This window comes from Antedon bifida, chromosome 3 (assembly GCF_963402885.1).
Source record: "Antedon bifida chromosome 3, ecAntBifi1.1, whole genome shotgun sequence".
Classification (NCBI taxonomy): domain Eukaryota; kingdom Metazoa; phylum Echinodermata; class Crinoidea; order Comatulida; family Antedonidae; genus Antedon; species Antedon bifida.
The window spans coordinates 4113533-4138831 of record NC_136228.1 but is presented as its reverse complement, the minus strand read 5'-3'; the positions used below and the strand labels follow the sequence as shown (position 1 = coordinate 4138831).

The 25299-nt window shown below is 32.9% G+C and overlaps 2 protein-coding genes and 1 non-coding gene across 3 annotated transcripts; 1 reads left to right on the top strand and 2 right to left on the bottom strand.

The window, feature by feature from the left end:
- Nucleotides 1-2794: 2794 nt before the first annotated feature.
- Nucleotides 2795-4278, bottom strand: LOC144838079 (coiled-coil-helix-coiled-coil-helix domain-containing protein 5-like). The gene is made up of 3 exons (XM_078693438.1): nt 4212-4278; nt 3698-3838; nt 2795-3231 (listed from the first exon to the last, which is right to left on the bottom strand). Coding segments are annotated over exons 1-3 (291 nt in total). The 5' UTR covers nt 4214-4278; the 3' UTR covers nt 2795-3083.
- Nucleotides 4279-4489: 211 nt separating this feature from the next.
- Nucleotides 4490-24166, top strand: LOC144838723 (endoplasmic reticulum transmembrane helix translocase-like). Its single transcript, XM_078694179.1, has 27 exons — nt 4490-4750; nt 5395-5484; nt 5889-6076; nt 6678-6797; nt 7088-7196; nt 7497-7673; nt 8224-8353; nt 8488-8543; nt 9066-9192; nt 9605-9742; nt 10108-10228; nt 12110-12264; nt 13288-13463; nt 15192-15302; nt 15840-15965; nt 16278-16386; nt 17218-17327; nt 17698-17790; nt 18847-18943; nt 19358-19431; nt 19979-20104; nt 20691-20808; nt 20998-21194; nt 21548-21687; nt 22108-22216; nt 22611-22754; nt 23053-24166. The coding sequence occupies exons 1-27, from the start codon at nt 4496-4498 to the stop codon at nt 23158-23160; spliced, it is 3504 nt and encodes a 1167-aa protein (XP_078550305.1). The 5' UTR covers nt 4490-4495; the 3' UTR covers nt 23161-24166.
- On the bottom strand, nt 12508-12579 carry Trnad-auc (transfer RNA aspartic acid (anticodon AUC)). The gene has a single exon. It is a non-coding gene; the product is annotated as a tRNA-Asp (tRNA).
- Nucleotides 24167-25299: the final 1133 nt, after the last annotated feature.

The window sequence follows — 25299 nt, the reverse complement described above, 5'->3', positions numbered from 1 at the left end:
GAAACGAGTGAGGGTTACCCCGTTGAACTGGTTACATCATAGCCCCTGTACATTCACGATCCCTTTCACGCGGGCGTTCACGATACTGTCCCTATGTTATAACCATTATCTAGCCCTAGTAGGCCTGCCGTACGTCTAATAAATGTTAAAAATGTTATATTGAAGTGTTTAAGGTCTAGGTCTATGAATTTTATGAGCGGCCAACAACGAATTAATTTCTTTCATGCTAGACCAATAAAGTTTATGTATTTTATCTAGTGTCGCCTGCTTAGTAAAATATGTTTAATGATACTACGGTACTAGTGGGGATTCAGAGTTGTGTTGGTGGGGGTGGGGGTGTTTGGGAGTTAAAACAGTAAGTTACTTTCATAAAAGATTACAACCAAATTAAATTAAAGACAGGCAGAAAGAGATATATTCGTATAATCATGGAGCTGTTATAGCTCCATGGTATAATGTTTAATAGTTGTACCTAGGCAATCGATCAACAGGATGTTGAGCTCTGGAGATCAAAGGGTTTATATGTGGCTGCGACACGATCAGTTTCACGCCTCTTAACAGACACACACCGGTAGTACAGTACTATGGTATTTGTCGCAGCCAGACATAAGATCAAAGGACTGTTACGATCTTGACAACGCTAGCTCAGTATATTGTTGTTAGACTGCCTTGCTTGTACATGGTTTATACAATGAAAATGTAAATATAGTAATTCAATTTACCTTAGATCGTCTTCAAATTATTTCTTGCTCGTTAGTACCATAATTAAATGAAACTTAACATGATTATTGAATAATATAATTATACATGCCGGGCATTTCGAATAATAGTCTGTATTACTACAAACTTAATTTTAGTTCAATTCAATTCACATTTATTTACTCATCGTTTATAAATATAGTTACATAATATAAATGATGGCAAGGATCCTGCATAGAGAAGTTTACAATTCTGTTTTCGCACTTTTGTTTCATCTATTGGTACATTCTTAATGAGTAAAAGTTTCCTAACATATGTTCATACAGTTTTATTTGAACATGTTGGTAAACATTTTTAATCAATCCTTTGTCACAGTTACAGACAGTATTTACGGAAAGCAAAACAAAAGCATAAACAAAATCTGGATCATAGTCTAGGCCTATTTCCATTCTTTGTTCTAGCAAAACCCAAATCAATAGCGAAAAGGTAAAATCAAAAGTATCTCAGTGTAGGCCTACAGTTTTTAAACGCGGGAGGTCTGAACGATTTTGACCTAAGAAAATGGCACGCGAATTGTTTTGTGTTAGGATATTCTTTATCGTCTGCTTAACATTTAAAAGCAGCGGGACGAAATCACGTAGACACTTATACATTCTAAATTGTTAGTGTAAATACATAACAAGTAAATTAGCTTAGTGTCTATAACGACCGTAGTGGCTGTATGTGATTTGTCCCGTAGAGTGGGTAGTCATTGTTTTTGCTTCAAAATATTGACACTTTTGTTCTAAGATGAATACGTGTTAATGAAGGCATGATTAGAATATGTCATAACAGATGCTGCTTCAATGGTTTCTCTACCTGCGTCATAGTTAACTCTATTATATACTGTTGTTATATGTTATTGTTTTGCTTTATAAATAATATTAATAATTCATACGGTCTCCTAAAAGATCGGTAATATGATTTCAACTGAATATAAGATTTTTTGTGGTGAGACAGTCATTTTATTCGTAACTATCCTAATACTGTATAGCCTACGAACAATACTTTTATATCTAAAACATATTAAATATAATGTGTTATTGTACCTCTATATAATATCTCTAACATATTCAAGCTTTATTTATATTCACACTTGTTTCACCTCGATTCCATTACTTACGTATTCCGTTCAATGAGATGGACAAGTGTGAAAGGTAGTTTAAAGCGTAGCTCCGGGTTCAAACTTTCAATTGTTTATTACAAAATATAATTGTGATTTTCGATAATAATCCTGTTTAATTTTTCCGCCGTCAGTGGTTGCATCCTGAAATAAGCCCCCCTTTTTACAAAAAGTGGCACTGCAGGACATTTTGTTTGTAAAGTTATAAATAGAAACTCACTTAATCGCAAATTTATGAAATGCTCTACTAATGTTAAATGTTGCCTCTTTAGATCTTATTGTAATAATATATATTGTGCTGCCCTTTGGTGTGACTATCGTATGAAGACAATTAGATCTCTTAATGTATGCTACTATAATGCTCTGTGTCGTATACTGAATGTTTCTAGAAGCAGAGTGCTAGTATGATGTTTATTGAACATAGTGTCCCTTCCTTTAATGAGTATATGCGAAAATCTATCTAGGGTTTCATGCAACATATGTTGAATTAATGTAATATTCTTGTTGCTTGTGGTTGCAAACATTATGCTCCATAACTCAAAAATGTATTGTAGATGGAGAAGTATCCTATATATTTAAGCTTAGAGTAGATGATTAGAGGATAACATTTCCGAAATAAAAGAAATTGAATCGAATTAACCCGGAGCAACCTTAACAAAACGGCGTCGTCTTCCGTTATATGAAACGGAACAAGCGTGAGTTTTGAATTATAGTAGTAGAGCCTCCTCATTTACAATACCTCATATTCACGGACAGCCCATTTAGGGAAACTTTTTTTAGTTATGAGGGTGTCCTCTTAATAAGCGTTCTACTTTAGGCCGATTTACACTTGCGATCGATTGTTAAATTTTGATGGTAATTATTTCACCTACTGTAGTGAACATTTTTAACATTCACTTGAGACAGAAGAGACATTCCTTCAAATCTTGAATATATATATTTATTATTTTAAATACTGTTCTTTACTATAGCAAGGTTCAAAATCAAATACAGTAATTAGTTTGTTTTAAAACTTGTTTTCTTTCCATCAATTCAGTTTTATGCACACTCTTGCAACTGAACCTCACTTGTGTCGAGCGTAGTTTATGCAAGACCACCCATTAGATTCACTCGACAATTAGGCCTATTGTCCTCTTTATTCCTATCGATTTGTTTAGTATATCTCTCACTTGCTCTTTCTTCTCAAAGATGTTTTTTCAACTTAAATCTGAGTATATTTCCATCATAACTGCGATGACTGTTCTGCGCATGTCAAGAATGTTTCAAGTTCCGATATGCACTGCTGTACGTCTTGTGGATGTTGTTTCAAACAAGTTGCATACACTTTAAAACTTTCTGCGCATTCTTTGTTTATCTTCTGAACTATTGGACTGGGGGGAAAATAATACGTTAGCGACTATTCATCCTACATGCTATTCATCCTACATGCTATTCATCCTACACGCTATTTTTTGTATCGATTTTAAACCTATTATTCAGATGTGAACAAAAGGTTACACTGGGCACAGAAAAACAATTAATAACTTCTTATATTGGAACAGCTAATAATTAGCCATAATTAATTAATAATAACATATAATAGGCAAGTGAAACTACAACTCTAGCATTTAGAATAAGATTAAGATAATATTATTCATCCAATAAATGAATGAATTGAGCGTTTTTCACAGTTGTTCCGACATGGTTCCGGTTCGGCAAATCCAACGTCAATGTGGGTACCCGCATATCGATTGGTGCATAGCCGCGTGGAGCGTCGTGAAACATTGACATTCGAGTTGATTTTCCGGTGCCGCGGACCGGAACAAATGCGAGAAGACGCTTATAATAAATACGTACTGTTGAGAAGAACACTGAGTGGCCTCATTCTTCAATTCATCACAATCGTGTTGCCAAGAAGTTGGGTTTTCTGACACGCATCTCCCGTAATTATCGAGTTCTTTACTACAATATTTTGTTATAATATTCACAATCGCATCCCTACAACAAGAATATTTTAATAAGCAGAAGTCAATTTTATGAATTATTTGATCAAGTTTAAATATAGACTAACATGAAAAATATTAAATAACTTTGTTTTTTGTCTGCATAGTGTATTGACTAAATCATGGAGACGCTTTAGTTATTCTAGGCCGTGATGATCACTTCCTCTTTAATACAAATCTGTCTTCAACTGTCATTTTGAGTACCGAGCTGCTGAGGTCGTGGTGGGATACAATCCTACTCCTAGGCCTGGACAGTTTTTATCACTATTATCTAACTAGGATTTTAGTTTCTTTAGTACTTGTGAATAAAATAAAAGCAACAGATAAGTCTATAGCAATGAAACCTCACAAAAGACAAAGTTTATTACATAATAAAGCTTCGGAAACAAACCAAAACAAGACAGTATGATTTTTAGTGCTCTGGAGTACTCAAATCAAAAACAATCAAATTAATATCCTGGGCCTAAAAGTCTTTATAATATTACATTAGAATGAGAAAAAAACTATTACCAAAACATTTAAATAATAATTATAAATAATATAATTGGAAATTATAATAGTATAAACATGGTATTATAAATAATTATAATTATTTTTAAAAATATAATTATGATATTTTTATATGCTTGTCTGTGGTTGAATTTCATCCAACATGGCGTCCTCCGTAGACGATGTGATAGCTAGCCTAACTCCACTAAATTTACGCCCTACAATTTTCCATGGTTATGTAGCCCCTTTCGCTGTGTTATATGTTTGTTGGTTTTATTGTTTTGCATTTATATACGGCATAAATGAGTATTTTGAGGCAGGAATGATTGCTGTAGCTGGTATTGGCTGTTTGCAAATTCTTGTAGGGTTGTTCTGCCATTGGTCGGTCCACATCCGAAGCCTGCTTACGTGCGGGAAGGTAAATGTTTTGACTACCAACAATGAACTAGGGCCTAGGCTAGAGGCCTATTTATATGGTCCCTATTTATATATCCTTCTATACTAATAGGCTTTATATTTAGTAATATTACTCTAGAAAAGAGCGCATCCTAATTTAATTATAATTTTATTAATTATATTTTTATTTAAATAAAATGTCAATAAAATAAAATAAATGTACTCTAGAGGGCCTAGCCTACTAGAGCCTACTAAAGTAAACTTAACTATGCCTAGGCCCTAGCTAGTACATGTATAACAACTTATTAATGATTTGGATAGATGATTAGGATATCCGAGTTTATAAAGTGCATACTGCCTACCTACTACTTTAGTAAATAATAGGACTAGGCCTAGGCTAGGTAGGATTATTAAAATAATATAATAATTTGTAGAAAAAAATACAGTTATACTAAGCATATAGATTCACTTCTACAGACAGTAAAAAATTCAACCTTTAAATTATGTTTACTGGCCAGCCCCGGTCTAACATTTACTTGCCGATTTTACATAGAGATGTTTTTTCTACAATCTAGCTTACAAAAGACATATACAAATAGGTTGGATGTCTTGAAATTTGATTGAACAATAATACATTACAAATTAATTTTCTTCTCATTGTTTCAGGCAAAAGATGCTTTTCATGCCACTTACATCAAGGTGGTTCCAACAGCCAATAACGGCTCACCAGAAATTGTCAAGCTTCATAGTGAAACAGTAATATATTATTTTGTATCATTATTCTGAAAAATGTCAGTTAAAATTATATATTAACAAAAAAAAATTAAGTGTAAATAAATAAATCAAGTTTCTTTAAATTGCAAGGAATGGGATCTACAAAAGTCTAGAGCAATGGCAAAATCTGGTAACACATATTGTGACTTGACTCTGGGGTCTTTTCCTTTATTTTCTATTAAAATCAATCAATAAAAAAAGTGAATAACTTTATTAAAACTACAAAATGTCATATAGATTTTATATTATTATTATATTTTTATTTTTGAGGACAATATACATTTTTAATTATCAATTGAAGATCTGGTAATTTTGTGATTATACTTGTGTCTTGTCTAGTTTTCTGCTTTTTAATAAAATATAGTCATTAAATCATTTCTGTTTAGAATGGTGATTCTAAAGACATTTGGTTTAATTTTCAAAAAACAAAATATATCTATGATTCTGAGGAGAAAAAGCAGTTCAAAGCAGTTGAGTTCCCGATCGATCATTCCATTGGCTATTATATGGATTGGAAAGGCTATAGTGACGAGGGAGAAGTTGAAGCGGCCAAGTCAACTTTTGGACTCAACAGGTAATAATATAAAAAATAATAGATGTTTATGAGTTGGATGTTGAGAATATTTAATGAGTTAAAAAATTGACTTTCCATAATTTTTACGAGGTGGAGCCGAGTTGAAAATAAAGCAGTCAATTTTTCATTCAATGAAATATTCTCCATTCAAAGAATAGAAAACATCCATTAATTGTTAATAACACAAACACCTACTTTGATTCAATTTATTTCTCATAAATCATTGACAAAGGATGTGCTCCAACTTTAGACGTGTTGTAGAACAACAAGTTGATTTCTGAACATGATTAGTCGGCAACGTCTCAAAGCAAAAATTTTCAAAAAAAAGAAAGCTGAACGTGCGTTACAGCATGTTAATTATCACCATTAGATATAACTTAGGTAGGGCTAATTCCAAATGACACGTGATTTGTAATTGACCAATCAAATTCAAGAATAAAATCGGGTGTGTTGTTATATAATTATAATATTGTTTATTATGCAGTATTTTACCACACTAAAATAATAGATTTATATAGAATAAACCCAGAAATTCTCCTTGGGCAGTAAATTCACTCCACACTCCAGTTTTTTTTTTAAATCATGCTTCGTGTTCTTATAGGTTGGCGATGGAGCCTCCAGAATTCTGGGAATTGTTTCAGGAACGTGCAACAGCGCCCTTCTTTGTCTTTCAAGTTTTCTGCGTTGGCCTCTGGTGTTTGGATGAATATTGGTATTACAGGTAAGAGGAAAATAATTTTATTTTTTTTTTTTTTTTAATTTGAGACTTTTGTTTTTTCCTTTTTTTCGTAAATCTTAGGGTACACTTTTATCAAACTCATTTTGAGTTTTCTGAGATTCGAACCAGGAACCTATTGCTTGATATACAGATGTCCTAACCATTAGACCACTGGGGCTTCATGATATTGTTCAAACTCGATTGGATAGCGACTCTTTCACACTCTCGACAAATATATATATGAATAAATCCGCCATGCAGAATTCTGAATATTTTGTATATATTTCTTTTAGCATTTTTACCCTGATGATGCTTGTCATGTTTGAGGCAACATTAGTTCAACAACAAATGAGAAACTTGGCTGAAATTAGAAAAATGGGAAATAAACCCTACATGATTCAGGTAAGAAAACTATTATGTAATATTATTTATCAAATCTAATAATTACTACTAATTATTATTTTTCATTTTCAGCTCTTTAAAAACAAACAAAAAAATGACTAGAAGATTCCATAAAAAGTTTTGACATTGTTACTGCAGTTGGGGCTAGTAAAATACCATGTCTAGTAAAATTAAAACATAACTAACTTAATGGCATAGTACAACACTGACTCTAATAACGAGAAGGAAGCCATGATTTAATTGAGTTAACTAAAACACCCCATTTAATCATATTCTGTACCATTATCACACTTTTACTAGGTTTATCGCAATCGTAAATGGCGGCCAATATTTAGTGACGAACTGTTACCAGGTGATATTTGCTCCATAACCCGATCACAGAATGAGAATCCTGTGCCTTGTGATATGCTGCTTCTCCGTGGACCCTGTATCGTGGATGAATCCATGTTGACTGGTGAATCAGTGCCACAGATGAAGGTAAGGTCTATCAGCCAATCAAAATACAGATTGTTCCCGGGATGTGATGTTAGCTTAGCTGCCCTATCTACACTATCAAACTAGTTTGTGCCCAAATATGGTAGTAATATGACATCATCGTGTCCATATGGGCACATCATATTTTTTTGTAACATAAAGTTTGATAGTGTAGACAGAGCTTAAGATTGGTCAAATGTTTTGCCCTACCCCAACGCAATTTGTACTCAAACCCACAACCTCCAGGTCATTTATACCAAATTTTGCAAATTATTTTTTTAAATTTGTATCAATGATTTTAATATTGTAAATATTTTATCTTTATTATATTTGTAACTTTTATAGTTTTATATTCCAACCGTTTTTTTACTTTAACTATGCATGAATTTTAAAATTGTACTTTATTTTAATTACATCCTGTAATTAGCCAATGGCTGATATTAAATAAAATATGTATTTAATACAATTTGTACCAGAGTAGGGCAAATATCTGTATTCAAAAAAGGTACAAATCTAGTATTTTATGTATAGAAAAATGCCTTTTTATCAACAGGAACCAGTAGAAAATATTGAATTTGATCATGTTCTGGACGTTTCAATCGACAGCAGGTTACATATCATATTTGGTGGTACAAAGGTTGTCCAGCATACACCACCTGGAAAGTCATCACCTGGAATAAAATGTATGTAAAGTTATTATTTGCCCAATAATTAATTATGTATAAAGTTCAAACAAGAGTGGGATATTGCATAATTTATTATCTCATTAATATTACCAGGGAAAAATGAAATTCATTTCACTTTTTTTTAATTGCAGCTGGTGACAATGGTTGTATTGCTTATGTTTTAAGAACAGGTTACAATACTTCACAAGTAAGTTTTTGTTTATAGATATTCAGTGTTTTTCCTGTTTTTATACCATGTCTTCATAATTAGGTTCTAAATATATTTATACAGATGAGTGGTAACAGTAAAGCGGGAAAAACCGGAAATAGAATAGAAACTGTATATATCCTCGGCAGAAACCGCCCTTCGGCGCCGCATTGTGTGTAAATGGTCATAAGGAATAACATAGATTCTATATTTTTATTACTGTTACCGCTCGTGTATATAAATTAGCCTTTAGGCCTTGTCTTAACTATCAAACTAGTTTGACAAAGAAAGTGTGATGTGCCCAAATATGATATGACATCTCTCATCTTTTTATTTATGTATTTATATATTTGTGTTCAGATGGAGAAGAATAAGAAAAAAATACATTGACAAAAACAAATTGACAAAAACATTTTACACACATAAAGATATCCTTTCGAAGATCAACTTTGCTGCCATATTTAATTTAGGATGAATCTTGTGAAAGAATAATGCGATTGATAATTTATTGATGATTTATAGGGCAAGTTATTGAAGACAATTCTCTATGGAGTGAAGCGTGTGACTGCTAACAACTTGGAAACGTTTATGTTCATTGTATTCCTTCTGTTCTTTGCCATAGCTGCTGCCAGCTATGTTTGGATTGAAGGTAAGAGAGCTAAATCAAATATAAAAGGAACAACCAAAAATGTTTTTTATAAAACCAAAGGATTACCCTGCCATATTAACACCGGCAAGGGTTCAAGCCTCACTCGCTTCATGGTTCTGGTAGTAGAACGAGTCTTCTCGTATAACGACTATAAACCGTAGATCCAGATCCAGATCCAGATCTAGCTTATATGCACTGTAAAGAACCTAGTACATCTTTCAAGACAAAACGTGAAATAAATAAATAAATAAAACAATCATGGATGGAATCATTTTTAAAAGAGAAATATAGATACAAAATAACAATGTTGAGAGAAAGAAATGTATTTGGAAATATAAGTGGGGTGAACCCATGTGAGACCAAAAAAAAAAGTAATCACAAATGTGTTTATGATTTACTTTTCTTTTTTCAGGAACTAAGGATGAAACACGTAATAAGTACAAGCTTTTCCTTGAGTGCACCCTCATTCTCACGTCGGTCGTCCCACCGGAGCTACCGATTGAACTCTCTTTAGCTGTCAATTCATCGTTGTTGGCTCTTTCTAAATTTGGTGAGCTTATAAAAATTTGCTAAAATCACTATGTTCTCCCCCAGCCCCTCCCCTCCCATTTGCATGTAACTGCAGACCTCTTAAGTCCCCCAGAGTTTCCCAATATTTTGAATTTTCTCCAGCCACCTTCTAAAGGTGCAATTTCTTCCCATTATTTACTAAAGATAAGTTAACATTTTTTTTTTAAATAGCATCATCTATGCAGTAGGTTGGCCACACCTTTAAAAAGGCCCTTTTCAAGATTGTTACTTACCCGGGTAAATTGGTGACCTACCCACCAAAGTTAGCAATAATTGGTCATATACTCTCCCGATATTTTATTTTTCCAAGTTAGGACCTATGTGTTTTTTTTTCTTGCTTTTTAGGTGTATTTTGTACAGAGCCTTTCCGCATCCCATTTGCTGGTAAAGTTGACATCTGCTGTTTTGATAAGACTGGTACATTAACCACTGACCAGCTTGTGGTTGAGGGAATTGCAGGCCTACCGTAAGTATTGAAATAGAAAATGAAACAAAAAGAAACATTTTCCTTAAAAAATGAGTGTTTATATAATGTATCCCATAAACTTTTATTTGCAGTATTCAAAATATATATTTATGTTTATTTTATTTATAGTATCACAAAATTACATTTCAACTAGGTATGGTATATATGAAGTAGTGAAAAAACTTGTCCAAAGCTCTGTCTACACTTTCAAACTCTATGACAAAAAATGTATGGACAAGATGATGTCATATTACTACCATATTTGGGCACGAGTCAAACTTTTTTTGTCCAACTAGTTTGTTAGTGTAGACAGAGCTTTATAACAATCTCAAAACATAATAGAGAAAAGACAACAAATTCCAATATACAATTTTTGATTGCTATATGTTAATGTCTTGTCATATTATAGTTTTGTGAGGGTCCCTAATGATCAGCTTCGGCTGGATGGACTACCCACGTAAAATATTGTTGCAATGAAAAAATAAAATAAATGCTGAAAATAGGCTTTTTGGGAAGTCAGACAATTCAGGCCAGCCCAAGTTTGATTCTTTTAAGAGTTAATCAAGTACATGTTATTCTGGAAATTGCCTAACGTACAATACATGATTGAATACATATTGAGCCAACTCCTTTCACACACAATTCGTGTAGTGGGCCTGCTATGCCTACAAGAAAGACTTTGAATTATTATTACTTTTTATTATTTATTTATGTCACCATTTTTCAAGAGGGCAACCCATCAATCGTGAGTTGATTTTATGGGATTTATATAGTCAATATAAAGAAGTGTGTGCAATTTAAATTCTAAAAAAATTGAAATGCAAGTGCAAAAAGCAAGGAATAAAGATGTATTGTCTTCAAAAGCATGGAAAATAAAAATGAATAAAATTAAGTAGGCAAGTTTTTGGTTTAGTAAAGTCATTGATTGATTGATTGATTTTATTCGATATTCATAAAAAATAGTTAAAATATACAATGTACATATTAAAAAAGAATACCAGGATAACCCATTAAGTCGACAAATAAAAAGTAAACTTATTTCCAATGGGGTCCAATCCGTATTTATAAACTGAAAAAGTGAGTGGTTGGGCCTAGTACAATATGTCATTAAGTTGGACGCAGTAAAAATGGAAAAACAAGAAAATACATATAAAACAAGATAACATCAAAAAACAATATTATAAAATAACTTAATTAAACTGATATTCCAAGCTGTTCATTATTAAAATATTCGTTAAGTTTTATTTTGAAGGTTGCATTATTTTGTATTGATTTAAGTGAATTGGGGAGCCTGTTCCAGTCACATATACCTAAAAATTAAAAAGTCGAATCATTAACGCCAGTAGCCTTAGGAGTGACAAAATTAAATGTTGTACCCCTGGTGAAATGGTTATGATGATCAGAAATTAACAAAAAGTTATCCTTAAGGAAAGAAGGCGTATTAAAATTATAGCGAATTTTGTGAACATAATTTTTAATTTTTTAATTCTTAAAAACTTATTTCTGAGGCTGACATTAAGAAACCCAAGATCGGAAAGCTCTTTGGCACCTATGTGAGACCTTGGACCAACATTTAAAATAAAACGTTTACTTTCAATGTATTGTACGTGGTATATAAAGAAAAATTGAATTGTATAGAAATTAATAAAATCAATCTTTTAATAGGCCAGTTTTTTGGAAAGTCATTTACTTTCAGCCTAAAAAAAACAAAAAGCGAACAAAATAATGATTTTCGATAATGTGCTCTGCATAGCGCAGATCTTACAATATTCATCTTCCATGTACATGTATAATGTGTTGTATATAGAAAAGAAGAATTGAATTTTTACATTATTTAATCTCACAATTTTCATAATTTTTTTTTATTTACCATGTGTTTAGGGGCAAGAAGAGGGTAAGCTCAATAGCCGAAGCACCCCTAGAAACTCATCAAGTACTTGCAACGTGTCACTCACTGGCTCAACTGGAGGACACGCTGGTTGGTGATCCGCTAGAGAAAGCAACATTGACCGCTGTTGATTGGAATTTGACCAAAGGTATACATATTGTATTGGAACACCTTTAGAACTTTAGGAAGTGTCACATTAATAGGGATGTCCCTTGAATAGAGGATTGACTGTAATGCTAACACATATATTGCACCTATGTGTATATATATATATATATATAAACAAATAAGGCAAAGAACATTAATTCTAAACCGCCCGGTAATATACTGAAATTTAATTAATTAATTTGAAACGATAAAGATGAGGAAATCTGTGAGAATGAGAAAAAGTCGCCCCAACCGAGACTCGAACTCGGACCGCCTGCTTGATATGCAGATGTCCTAACCATTAGACCACTGGGGCTTTCATGGTATTGTTCGAACTCGATTGGATAGCGACTCTTTAACATTCTCGGCGTGGTACGGCGGAACAGCACTAGTCCTCAGTTGTACGCACGCGCACCAGAGATCAAATTGATACGCCCTCATCTTACAGTATTTTTATTCACGAGGCGGGATCTCCGAAGAGATACTTTTATATATATAAACAAATAAGGCAAAGAACATTAATTCTAAACCGCCCGGTAATATACTGAAATTTAATTAATTAATTTGAAACGATATATATATATATATATATACTGTTTACAAAAAACATTAAAAAAAAAAAATTCTGATTAGCCTCATTTTACAGATCAAGAAATTGTCCCTTTAATAGGGATGTCCTTTGAATAGAAGTGTCTCCATGAATTGGAAGTTGACTGTACTGCTACACTAACACATTATATTGACAAGAAAGTGTCCCCTTCAGGGAGGTGTCCCAAAGGAGAATTCTACTATGTTTAAGGAACATTAAAATGAAAAAGAATCTAATCCATCAGGGCAAGCTTAGTGGTCTAAAGGTATGACACCCGGCTAGTGATCGGGAGGTCGTGGGTTCGAGCCAATCCGAAAATTACTTAATTTATAGTAAATACATTTATCATCATTAAAATTACAATGTATTCTGTTATTACTTGCATTTTTCCTGCAACAATGGTCTACTTTATTTTATGTAAACCCTGCTTTTTAGGTGATGTGGTAATTTCACAAAAGATTCGGAGCCAACCTTTAAAGATTGTCCAGAGATTTCACTTCTCCAGTGCCCTCAAACGCATGTCAGTTATAGCCTCCAAGCAAGAACCAGGGAGTGTGGAATGCAGCTACATGGTGACTGTTAAAGGGGCTGCCGAAACACTCAAATCAATGGTAAATATAGTAGATACAATGTCCCTTTAATAGAGGTGGCCTCATTCATTTCATGAGAAAGTGTCTCCTTGGGGTGTCATCAGAATAGGGGTGTCCCCAGAATAGGAGTGGATGGAGAGGTATCCTCAGAATAAGGGTGGAGGTACCTCAGAATAGGGGAGGTATCCCCAGAATAGGGGTGTCCCCAGAATAGGAGGGGGTTGTGAGGTGTCCTTAGAATTGGTGGATTGAAGTATCCTCCGAATAGGGATGTCCCCAGAATAGGGGTGTCCCCAGAATACAGGTGTCCTCAGAATACAGTAGGGGGTGTACTCAGAATACAGTAGGGGGTGTACTCAGAATAGGGTATCCCCAGAATAGAGATGCCCCCAGAATAGGGATGTCCTCAGAATCGGTGGTCTCCAGAATAGAGGTGTCCCCAGAATAGGGGTGTCTCCAGAATAGGGGTGTCTCCAGAATAGGGGTGTCCCCAGAATAGGGGTGTCTCCAGAATAGAGGTGTCTCCAGAATAGAGGTGTCTCCAGAATAGAGGTGTCCCCAGAATAGGGGTATCCAAAGGAAGGGTTTTATTGTACTTTAATTTATTTTGTTGCATTTTCTATAGTGGCACTATACTCTTGACTGACCCTAAACTCGTAGGTTCAAATTCTAGTTATGAACTTGATTTCTACGCAAATGAATAACTTTATTAAAACTGCAAAATGGCCTATTCAATGTCTGATTTTATATATTACATATTTTTCATGTTTTCTTATGCTTTAAATCGAATAGTTGAGAGCATTATTTAAATACTATAGAATACAAGCTTTTTGTTGTTAAGCAAAAATATAATCACAATGAATTTTTTTTCCTTTGACGATTTTAACTACTTATTTTAACAGCGGTACGATTGAGTTAAACAAAGAAATATATATTTATTGGTTTGGCCCTAATAGCAGTAACCTACGGCGGCTGGTTTGATAGCAAATAAAACTTAAAACTAATAAAGTTTTATAATATCTAGTTACCTTTGTCTATACCTTCAAAACTATATTTTCTCCTAACATTCATTTTTATTATTGTATTTTTAACCTTGGTTTTTAGGCTAAGTTTTAATGCATGATGTCATACAATTTTATGTACAATAAATGAGGGTTGTCACTTTTGTTGAGAAACTTGTTTGCGAATGTTAAACAAATAGCATAGCATACCTAAGCACAGTTTGTTTAAAGACTTTAAAGTCTGGTTTTTGAGAGATTTGACTAATCAATTATAATTTTGAGTAGATTAATGAGCTAATCAAGTTATACTTGATAAATATTTATAGATAGTTATAGAAATAATAAATAGTTTCACAAATAGGTTAAAAACTTTTCAAATATAAATTTATTATTGAGAAAATTGATCAGCTTGGTTCCTAAGCAACACAAGGACGTACACACACAGCTGCTGTTTGTGATTGGTCGGTTTACTTGTGTTGCGCGTACGTCCTTGTATTTCGTCCTAACATGTAGTTCGTCCATGGTCCTACCTCGTAGGAACCATGCTTAAAACTGAACAAGAGAAAATGTTTAATATATCATAGCTTGAAGTTTGTAGAAATAAATATATTATTATTATACATTTTTGAAATATGCCGAATGTTTTACAATTTTGTAAGTAGTTTATATCAGCCTCTGCTTTTACAGATTTTTTCGTATTATTATTATTGTTATTGTTGTTATTATATTATTATTTGTTTTAATGCAGTTCACTCAGATTCCAGAAAATTATGATGAAGTGCACTCAGAAATGTCGAGAGAAGGCGCCAGAGTGTTGTCTATGGGGTACAAGAAGCTAGGCCAGTTATCAAGTAGTCAGGTAATGAAAAGGTTGATTGGTCAAGTAGTACTGTAACTAATTGGTCGGTGCATGTTTAAAGCTGTTCTTGTCTATATATCTGGTGGTGGAACATTTTTCTTGGATAAATGATTTAAAAATAGAGGGATCTAGTGTATCCATATTACATCCTTCTAGTAGGAGTTACCACGATGATGCAGCGGGGAGGGGACAGGGGAGTTGAGATGCAAAGAGATTATCACACCAAGAACCATGGATAGACAGACAGAACATGAGTTTTCGGATAATGAATTCCCAGCTGCATAAAATGAATTTAATCTATGGGTACTAATAAGTCTGTGGAGCAGAATGTTGGTGTTACTATAATGGATAACAGATAGATATAGATACAGATTCATTTATTGTCCAATATAAATGGAAATTACAGTGCTCATAAATTATCTTGGCTTGCCTAAAATAAATAAATATAAGGGGGACTATCTAATAAATGATTGAAAACACCATTTATCACAATTAATAATGCATTGTATTAATAATAAATTGTTTTATTATTTATAGGTACGAGAGTTGACACGTGATGATGTCGAAAAAGATTTAATATTTGCAGGGTTTGTCGTCATCTCGTGCCCTCTAAAGTCCGACTCGAAAGCAGTGATAAGGGACATACTACACTCGTCTCATTACGTAAGTACATTTACATCTCGAACCCAATTTTTTCATACAAAATGTTGTGATTGTTTAGGCTTTGATCTGATCTATACTATTTTCTAAACAGCTTAATAATTGTATAAAAATTAATATTTTGTGAACACTTAGCGTGTCATACCTATACTATGGGAAGGCAAAATTCATCAATTAAAAACTTCGGCAAATCTAGTTTTGATATGCAGTTAGATGAGATTTTGAAAACATTTTTGTCCAGTGTTTGAGTTATATGGAATGCACATAATTCATCATTTAAATTTCCATTTTTAATGGTTTTTTTTATTTGTTTAGGTTGCTATGATAACTGGAGATAATCCACTGACAGCGTGTCACGTTGCCAAGGAGTTGGCTCTCACTAAAAAACCACACACTTTAGTTTTGACTAAACCCAATACAAAAGGCAAGTACAGTATAAATTACATACATACATTATACATACAGTATATATTTGGTGCTAGGAAAAGATAAATTTAACAAAGGCTCTGAAACCTTCCGAATGATGGAAATGACACTTTCCACACACATACAGATCCAGTCGAGGATTTGAAATATAGTTTTCATTCAAATTTTGATTTGATTTTTTTTTTATACTTATGCTTTTAGTATAGTCAAAGGTATTTAAAGTTTATTTTAATTTGTATTAATTTTGTATTCAATCTCCTTTTACTCACTGTAGATATTTCCAAATAAATGAATTGTCTCCCTTTTACATAATGTCTTCAACCATTATTTGACCTATGCACTTTTTAATATTTTATTATTAAGTATTTTCTATTTATTACTTTTTTATGCTTACCCTGCATACCCTGCAGGTATACTTTATTATGTAAGAAAAAATGTAAATAAATCAATCATTACTCGGAAACATTCTTGCAAAGTATTTTACGTATGTTAAGGATTGTATAACATTTCCTTTACTGCAGTTACTGCAGAAATAATATTTGTACTGCATCAAAGTATGATTTTAATGTACAAGACCATCACTGCAATAAACAATGTGTATGATTGTCAACAACAAAAATGTCATAGAGAGGTTTAAAGAGTAAACTTAGATACTGCAGTAACTGCAGGAGAATAATTTTGAGATGATTCCTTTCTTGCATTGTATGTAAGATTTTTGGTTTGAATAATAACTTCCACAATTTATTGTTCTATATTTGTTTCAAAATCAAAATATCAAAACAGATCAAGCATTTTTATTTTATTTTTTGTATTTATTTTGTTTTAATAGACAATGAATGGCACTGGGAATCGATAGATGAAACTGTAATATTACCCATAATACCTCAGGGAGGACGGAAGGAACTAATTGACAAGTACGACCTCTGTCTCACAGGGGAGGTAAGAACTGAAAACAAGTTTTATTTTAAGCGAGATAATAGTTAGTAAAGAGTTGTGAGTCCAGGACAGTAAGTGTTTTTTCTATATGGGACCCTCAATTTGGCCCAGTGATTTTTAGGAAGAATTCATAATTTACATTAACACAATTTGCAATTGTACAAACAAAAATCTAACCTACTAACTCAGTTTCATAATTGAAGTTATTCTTTAACACTATAACAATGTTTTAGTCTTTTATTTTGGCATAAATTGGTTTTTTACTTTACTCTACTTTACTTAAAATCACCGTATCTAAATAGAGATATGTTATGATGGCGCTTTCCAGTTTGGTTACACCTAATTATAATTCTGTAAACAATTTTATTCATAGGGGTTAACTGAAATGCAGACAAGCTACATGAAGTATCTCAACTTGCTGCTTCCGTCTGTGTCTGTGTTTGCCCGTGTTGCTCCAAAACAAAAGGTTTGTTTCCATCCAAAATCAGCAACGTTGAGTGTTTTGTTGCTATGAAAACACATCAGAAATATCATTTGAAATCTATTACTGTGTATGTGAAAATGTATTTTATTTATTTCAGTACTATGAAAGTGTTTCACAAAATAGCCCCTGTATCAGGGGAATTACCAAGTATCTAATAGATTAATTTACTGTAGGTAATCCTTGGCCATGTGTGCCTTAAGACATAAAATACATAAAACATGATGATGTATAATTTGACAAGAGAAACTCCAAGCTGCTCCAAATGAGATTCGAACCCGGAGTTTTATGATTGATATGCAGATATCCTACCATAAAACCACTGCATTGTCTCTGACACGAATAACTACTGAAGGAAAAGACTTTTCGTAGGTTTCCTTAAGCACACTTTCAAATTTGGCAGCTAAATATTCAGAACTGTCATCCTCATGAACCATATCATCCCAGTCAATCCCAGTAATAACTTTTTATACTATATATATGTAATAAAGTTTTAAAGGGGATTGGTAAAGATCTGAGATGTTTGTTAGAATTTTATCAAGACATGCATCATCGCGAGTGGGAAAATCTACTACTTGTTCTAATGATGTTTGATAAAGTAGGGGGTCAATATCGTAGTCATTAAAGTCACCCATAATAATGAAAGCAGCATTATCCCTTACACTACGAAAATAGTCAATTCTTGAGCACAAGAACTCTGTAAGCTGTTGATTCCGATTACAGTTAGGTGGGTAATAGACGACAATAGTGACGATTGAGAAAGAGAGGTTAATTTTAACATCAACGCATAGGCATTCAAGATCAATAGGACATGCATCATCAACTTCGTAATCATATACTTCATTAATATATAGAACAACACCACCGCCAACGCGATTACTTCTATCATTCCGAATGCATGAGAAACCCTTAACTGCCGAACACTCAGACTCATACTGTATTAAATAAATTAAATATAAAAATAATGATATCGTGATAACCATAGCTTACATAATTCTGAATTTAACCAGCTTTACCATCTAAATAATGATTTTTCCCTAGGAATTTGTGATAACAACCTTAAAAAGTTTAGGCTTTGTAACCTTGATGTGCGGAGATGGCACAAATGATGTTGGTGCTCTACGACACGCTCACTGTGGTAAGCTATTATGCACAATATATTGCTTCATGTCATGTTTCCAAAATTGTGTGCATTTGAAGTATTTCTTTGCATGAAATTGGCTAAAATTTAAAGGATTGTGGACCTTTATAAAAGAAATTATGGTATAAAGCTTTTAAAAAAAGGTTATATACAGTCGACTTTCCCTTGCTTGCTCATAATGTGTGGTTTTCCCAGAAATCTATTTTCCAAATGTAACCACTTACCAATAGTATAAAAAAAAAGATTGTATGGAAGAATCTAGTTTGGGTTTATTACGAAATAAAAAAGCAAATTAATGTATTCTGTAGTATTAGTATTTTGAATATTTTGCCGCCTTTTTTTAGGCAGAGTTTTCAGACAGTCCAGTTTCGAGAAAGTTAACTGTATTGTAAAAATATTTTTTTTATTTAGGTGTTGCTTTGCTGTCAAATTCACCGCTAAAATTTCCATCAAAGAAAAAAGAAAAAGAAAAGAAAGACAAAGATGTGAGTGTTAAGTACAAACTTTCGTTGTAATGTACTTCGGGGTTAAAATACTTTGTTACCAAATTTTATGCCTGCACAATTTTCTAAAAAAAAGGAATTTTTATGCTCTGGTTTTCTGTTCATTCCGGAGATAAATTTTTATATATTATTTTTGGAAAAGTGAACTCATCCAAATGAGGTCGGAAAAAAAAACTTCCAGCAAAATCTTTAGTTTCAATTTATTCTTGAATTACTAAGTGCTTAATCAAACTTGGCTCTTGTCACAGTTCACAATGCAAAACTGATATGTATTTAATTGTGTTAAATATGTAATTTAAACTCTCTAATGGTGATTGTAATTATTTAATGTTTCAATGTAGCCAGGATTTTTTATGATAGTGGGGTGCAAAAACCAACATGAGCTGATCTAGCTAGGCCTAATACCATTAATTTGTCTTCTAGTCTCTAGTTTTAAAAGAGCACTTATAGTGGAAATTTGGTTCGTCTTCAGGCCTGTGTTTAATTTATAGAATCATATATAAAGTTTGTTATTATAATTCTGATTCAGGCAAATGACGGCATAAAACATCGTCGACCGAAGGCAGTTGGTGACAAACCAGGAAGTGGTAAAATCACAACGAAAGCGGCGAGGAGCCGCGCAGTTGCCAAGGGCGAAGACCTCACAATGAGCAAAGTAAGACTATTATTACTTTTAAAGGTAGCATCTCTTTAAACCTCGTCCTCACCAAAGACGCGATACAAGGACGTAACGCAACACAAGGACGTAACGCAACTAAAGTGATTTGACCAATCATAAGTGATGGATTATTCAAACTTGTCAGTGGTCAACTTGCTTGATTTTGTCTATGTTGCATTGCATATTTAGAGGGAACCAAACTTTACTAACAAACACTTTATTCAGAGATCCCAACTCTGAAAAATAAATTTATAATAAAATATTAAAAAGTGTGACCAAAACATAGAGGTTGCTATCATTTTTAATGCATCCAAACATAGAGGGCACTATTTTTTAAAATGGTTATGCCAGGCATTTTCTCTGTCAATTTCTGCTACCAAATAATAATATTTGTTTTGGTATTTTACCTTAAGCTCTGTCTACACTAGTTTGACCAAAAAAAATTGGTAATGACATCATCATGTCCATATATGGGTACATCACATTTTGTTTTCACATCAAGTTTGATAGTGTAGACAGAGCTTAAGTGTGTTGTGTATCTCTTTGCTTATATTAATTTCCTTTTATTTTTGGTTACTTGTAGAAGAAACTAAATGCCATGATGAAAGAGATTGAAGACCAGGAAACGGCTCAGGTAGTAAAATTGGGCGATGCTAGTATAGCCTCACCTTTCACCTCTAAGCTGTCGTCAACTAAATGTGGTAAGGGTAGCTGTTTTTATTTATTTTTTTCTGAATATTGGTTAGTTTAAGGAAATAACATTTCTGTACAATAGAAACTTAAATAGATACCAATTTTCCTGGATTCCTGATGCAAAGCTACCTTTATTTACCTATACCCAGCATCATTACAAAAAATATCACACTTATTAAACAACTTTATTTCTTTAGTTTCCCATATAGTTAAGCAAGGCCGTTGCACATTGGTTACTACACTGCAAATGTTCAAGATTTTAGCCCTAAATGCTCTCATCCTAGCCTACAGCCAGAGTGTTCTTTACCTGGACGGTGTCAAATTCAGTGACAGTCAGGCTACATTACAAGGCCTCTTATTAGCTGGCTGCTTTTTATTTATATCTAGGTCAAAGGTATTCAATTCAATTCAATTTCAATTTATTTTCCACATACACCACACACAAGCATGTACATGGAGGATGCATATTTTAAAATCTGTGCTACGCAGAGCTAATAAAACACCCTTGAAATATAATAAATATTGACAATAAAAATTAAAGCAATGAATTAATTAATAAATAAGGCAGTATACAAATGAATAACAATAAGATTTTTTATAATAATAATAATTTAATAATAATTAGATAGTGGCGTTTTATTTACAAAAATTCCTGGTACTAACTCAACATAAACCAGGATTTGAACCTAACATTTGTTACAGTAAGCAAATAATTTATATTTTTGTTTTCTAATATTATTTTTACAGCCTTTGAAAGTTTTATCTAAAAGCAGACCTTTACCTAACATATTCAATGTGTACACTATAGCGACAGTGCTTTCACAATTTGCAGTTCACTTTTTAGCGTTAGTGTTTTTAGTACAGGAGGCCAAATCAAGATCTCCACAGTAAGAGTTTTTATCTTATATATATTCAATTCAATTTTTTATAAATACATCAAAACAAATTTGATAAAATTAACATCAAGAAGAAACAAATCAAACAACATCACAACTTTCAAAAAAAATTAATTATATTTTTTTTTACAACATAATGGTTTCAAAAAATTGATATAACTCACCCGATTCCCAGTGCTCTATCTCCACATACTATCTATTTCCGAAGTATCATAGGAATATTTGGTAATACAGCATCTCATTTTATATCACATTTGGTACCTGTATCATGTTAGGTTCCTACTAGTTGTATGTTTGTATTATCAAATATTTCTATGATACTAGAAATAGTATACAATACCGAGAATTGGCTGAATAATTCCTATTTTTTATTGATTTTTTTAAAAGTAATATTTCCTTTTTCATTTTTAGGGAAGATAAGATTGATTTAGAGAAAGATTTTGAGCCGAATATTGTTAATAGTACAGTATATATAATATCTATGTCTTTGCAACTCAGTACATTTGCTGTTAATTATAAGGTAAAGTCTCTACTATATCTTTTAGTCATATAAAGTATTTTATTGTACATATTGTTTTCTATAATTTTCCTGCAGCAGATAATTAATTGGGTGCCCATATCTGTTTTGATTTTAATGTGTATATATAGATTTGAAATAAAAACAGTAAATAGTAAACAGTAAATAGGCTGCAGATCGCTATTTTTTGGTCAGTCCTGCTAGCCACCCAGAAGGTTTCATCCACTCTATAGGCCTAAAACAATGTTTTTTTTTAAATATACTAACACTAAATCTACTTACCCTCTTCAACGATCCTTGTTACGTGCTGGTCAGCTGTAACAGTAAAAAAAAATTTTAAAATCATCTAAATATGTATGCAATGGTTAATTTTGAAACTTTTATGTAAACTTCTTAGGGTCATCCGTTTATGGAAAGCCTACGTGAGAATAAGCCGCTTCTTTTCAGTATAATATTCTCTAGCGTCGGAATTATCGGACTGGTATCGGGATTGGTGCCGGACTTATCTCATCAATTTGAAATTATTGACTTTCCAGAAGAGGTAAGTACGCACCAGATTCCATAACTTTTGTTACATCTCATTGTAATGTAGATACCTGTATAGTTTTCAAAAGAAATAAACTTTCTATTTTTATTTTTAATGCCAGTGCATTGTCTTTATCTGTTTTAATGGGGGTTTTTTTCAACTCAATAATACACAAAAGACCACAATTTTGTGGGGTAGTATAGTTTTATTGCTATAATGCGTGACATCGTTTCTAAATATTGCTCAAAACAGCCACAAAATGTACATGTTTTTTCCCATATTCAAGTGTAATACCAAGTTTGTACTTTTACAGTTTCGCCTGATACTAATACAAGTTCTTGCGGCAGATATGCTGGCAGCTCTAGTTATAGACCGCACTCTACAATTTTTACTAGGGGGCGGTAGACTACGTTCAGTTTGAAGACATGCTCATAGGTTAGTCGGAATAATAGATATACATTATAATGTTTGAACAGTCGGATTAAATGCTCAGGAAGCTGTGAAGGGAAATTGGTGTATCTAATCTACCGACTCCTGTTAAAAAATATTTCCCGATTTGTGAACATCTTTGCTAATACTAATGACTTAAATTGTCAGTTATGGATTGTAAACTTTCTCTTAAATCTATAGTCATTATTATTCAGGTCAGTTCTAAATCTCCAGGTCTTGGCTAAATATCCAGGCCAGTCCTAAATATCCAGGCCTATCTTAAATATCCAGATCTTGGCTAAATATCCAGGTCTTGGCTAAATATCTAGGTCTGTCCTATATATCCAGGTCAGTCCTAAATATCCAGGCCCATCTTAAGTATCCAGGTCTTGGCTAAATATCCAGGTCAGTCCTATATATCCAGGTCAGTCCTAAATATCCAGGTCAGTCCTAAATATCCAGGCCCATCTTATGTTTCCAGGTCTTGGCTAAATATCCCGGTCAATTATAAATATCATATATCATGTCAATATATCAATTATTTTGATTATGTGCAATTCATAAGAGGAGCTTCTACTGAAGTAATTGTCAGCTGAGCACAAAGATATATTATTGAACTATGAACTTTGACTTCATACGAGAAATATGTATATATAGCAAAACATGTGACAATATATAGTTACAATTTGAAAATTGTACACTGCTCTTTAAACTTTTATAGTGAGCCCTCTATATTATTTAAAATGATTTTTTTTTCAATCATCATTTTTAATCAATGATAATAAAGCGATTAGATTTCAATCAAATGTGTGTGCTTTATTAAAACAATTATTAAATCTGAATTTATTTATTTATTTATAATCAATAACAATAAGAATAACTATTGGCCATGGATTATTGTCCAGGCTTCGGAACGACAATTTTATTTGTTGTACTTTAACTTTAACGCAACATGAATATTTTATGTGTGTGTAATAATAAAAATTCATTAATGATTACTGCTGTATTGTATAGATTTTAATGTATACTGTCTTGGTAAACGATATTGTTTAAAGAACTCCTCACAAAACGTGACGTATTCCGTGGAATACTCTTTAAGAAATTCTAAATATCTTTTTTCCGCTAGTGTAATCTGTTCGCGCCAATCAACATTTCTCAGCTCCTGAATGGTTGCACCATTTTTGTGGGTCATTTATTTATTTATTCTACAAAAAGTAGGTAAGAATGTGAATAAATTCGGCTGGTGGAAAACGTGTTGATGCCTTCTCACGTCGCCTCGCACAACTCCGGAGTTGCGTTATACAAAACGCCGGTGTTGACGCGCGTCCCGGTCACGACGACGTTACTGCATGAGCAACACAAGTTAATTGACCAATCACAAGCGACGGTTGTATTATCGCAACGATACTTGCGTTGCTTTTGCGTCCCTGCGTTGCGTCATCCTGTGGGACTGTAGAAAACATCATCGCCTAAAATAAACTCAATCAATCAATTAATAAAAACATCAACAAATTGACCGATTGATTTATTTACAGATTACCAAAGTTCGATTTACCGATAAAATGTGATTTGTAAAATATGATGATTGATACTGTTATATTTCAAAATTCTCCGCGCAGCATTCGCCGCGATTTAATTTATTTCTCAAACTCCATATAGTACTACGAAACAGCAACCACAATAAATAATGAATGTTTCTAAACGCAACTAGTATTCAATTAATTTTAAAACTAGGATCTGTCGCAAACATTTCTTTGAAGTCGTCGCGCACTGGTTTTGAAGAATGCGTCTCCGTATCTGTGCCGCTTTGATCAACCTAAAATAATTCTTCTCTTAGGAAACATTTACCAAATTTAGGCCTAGATTACAAAACCGAAAAGACCCGGGGAACTATTACCCCAGTTTCCCGGCTTGTACACTAGATAATTTGCGTTGAATTTTAAATCAAATGGGTGAGCTATATTGTTATTTATTAAGCCGACAAACTCCGTTGACTTGTAACCAATAATTGTAGATACGTAACGTAAAGTGAGACATTTTAAACCGTGTTTGGTTGTCACAGTTTAGAGAAGACTCTCATCTCCACGTATACAATACATCACCTCTCCTTTTCCTCTTCAATATTGCGTAC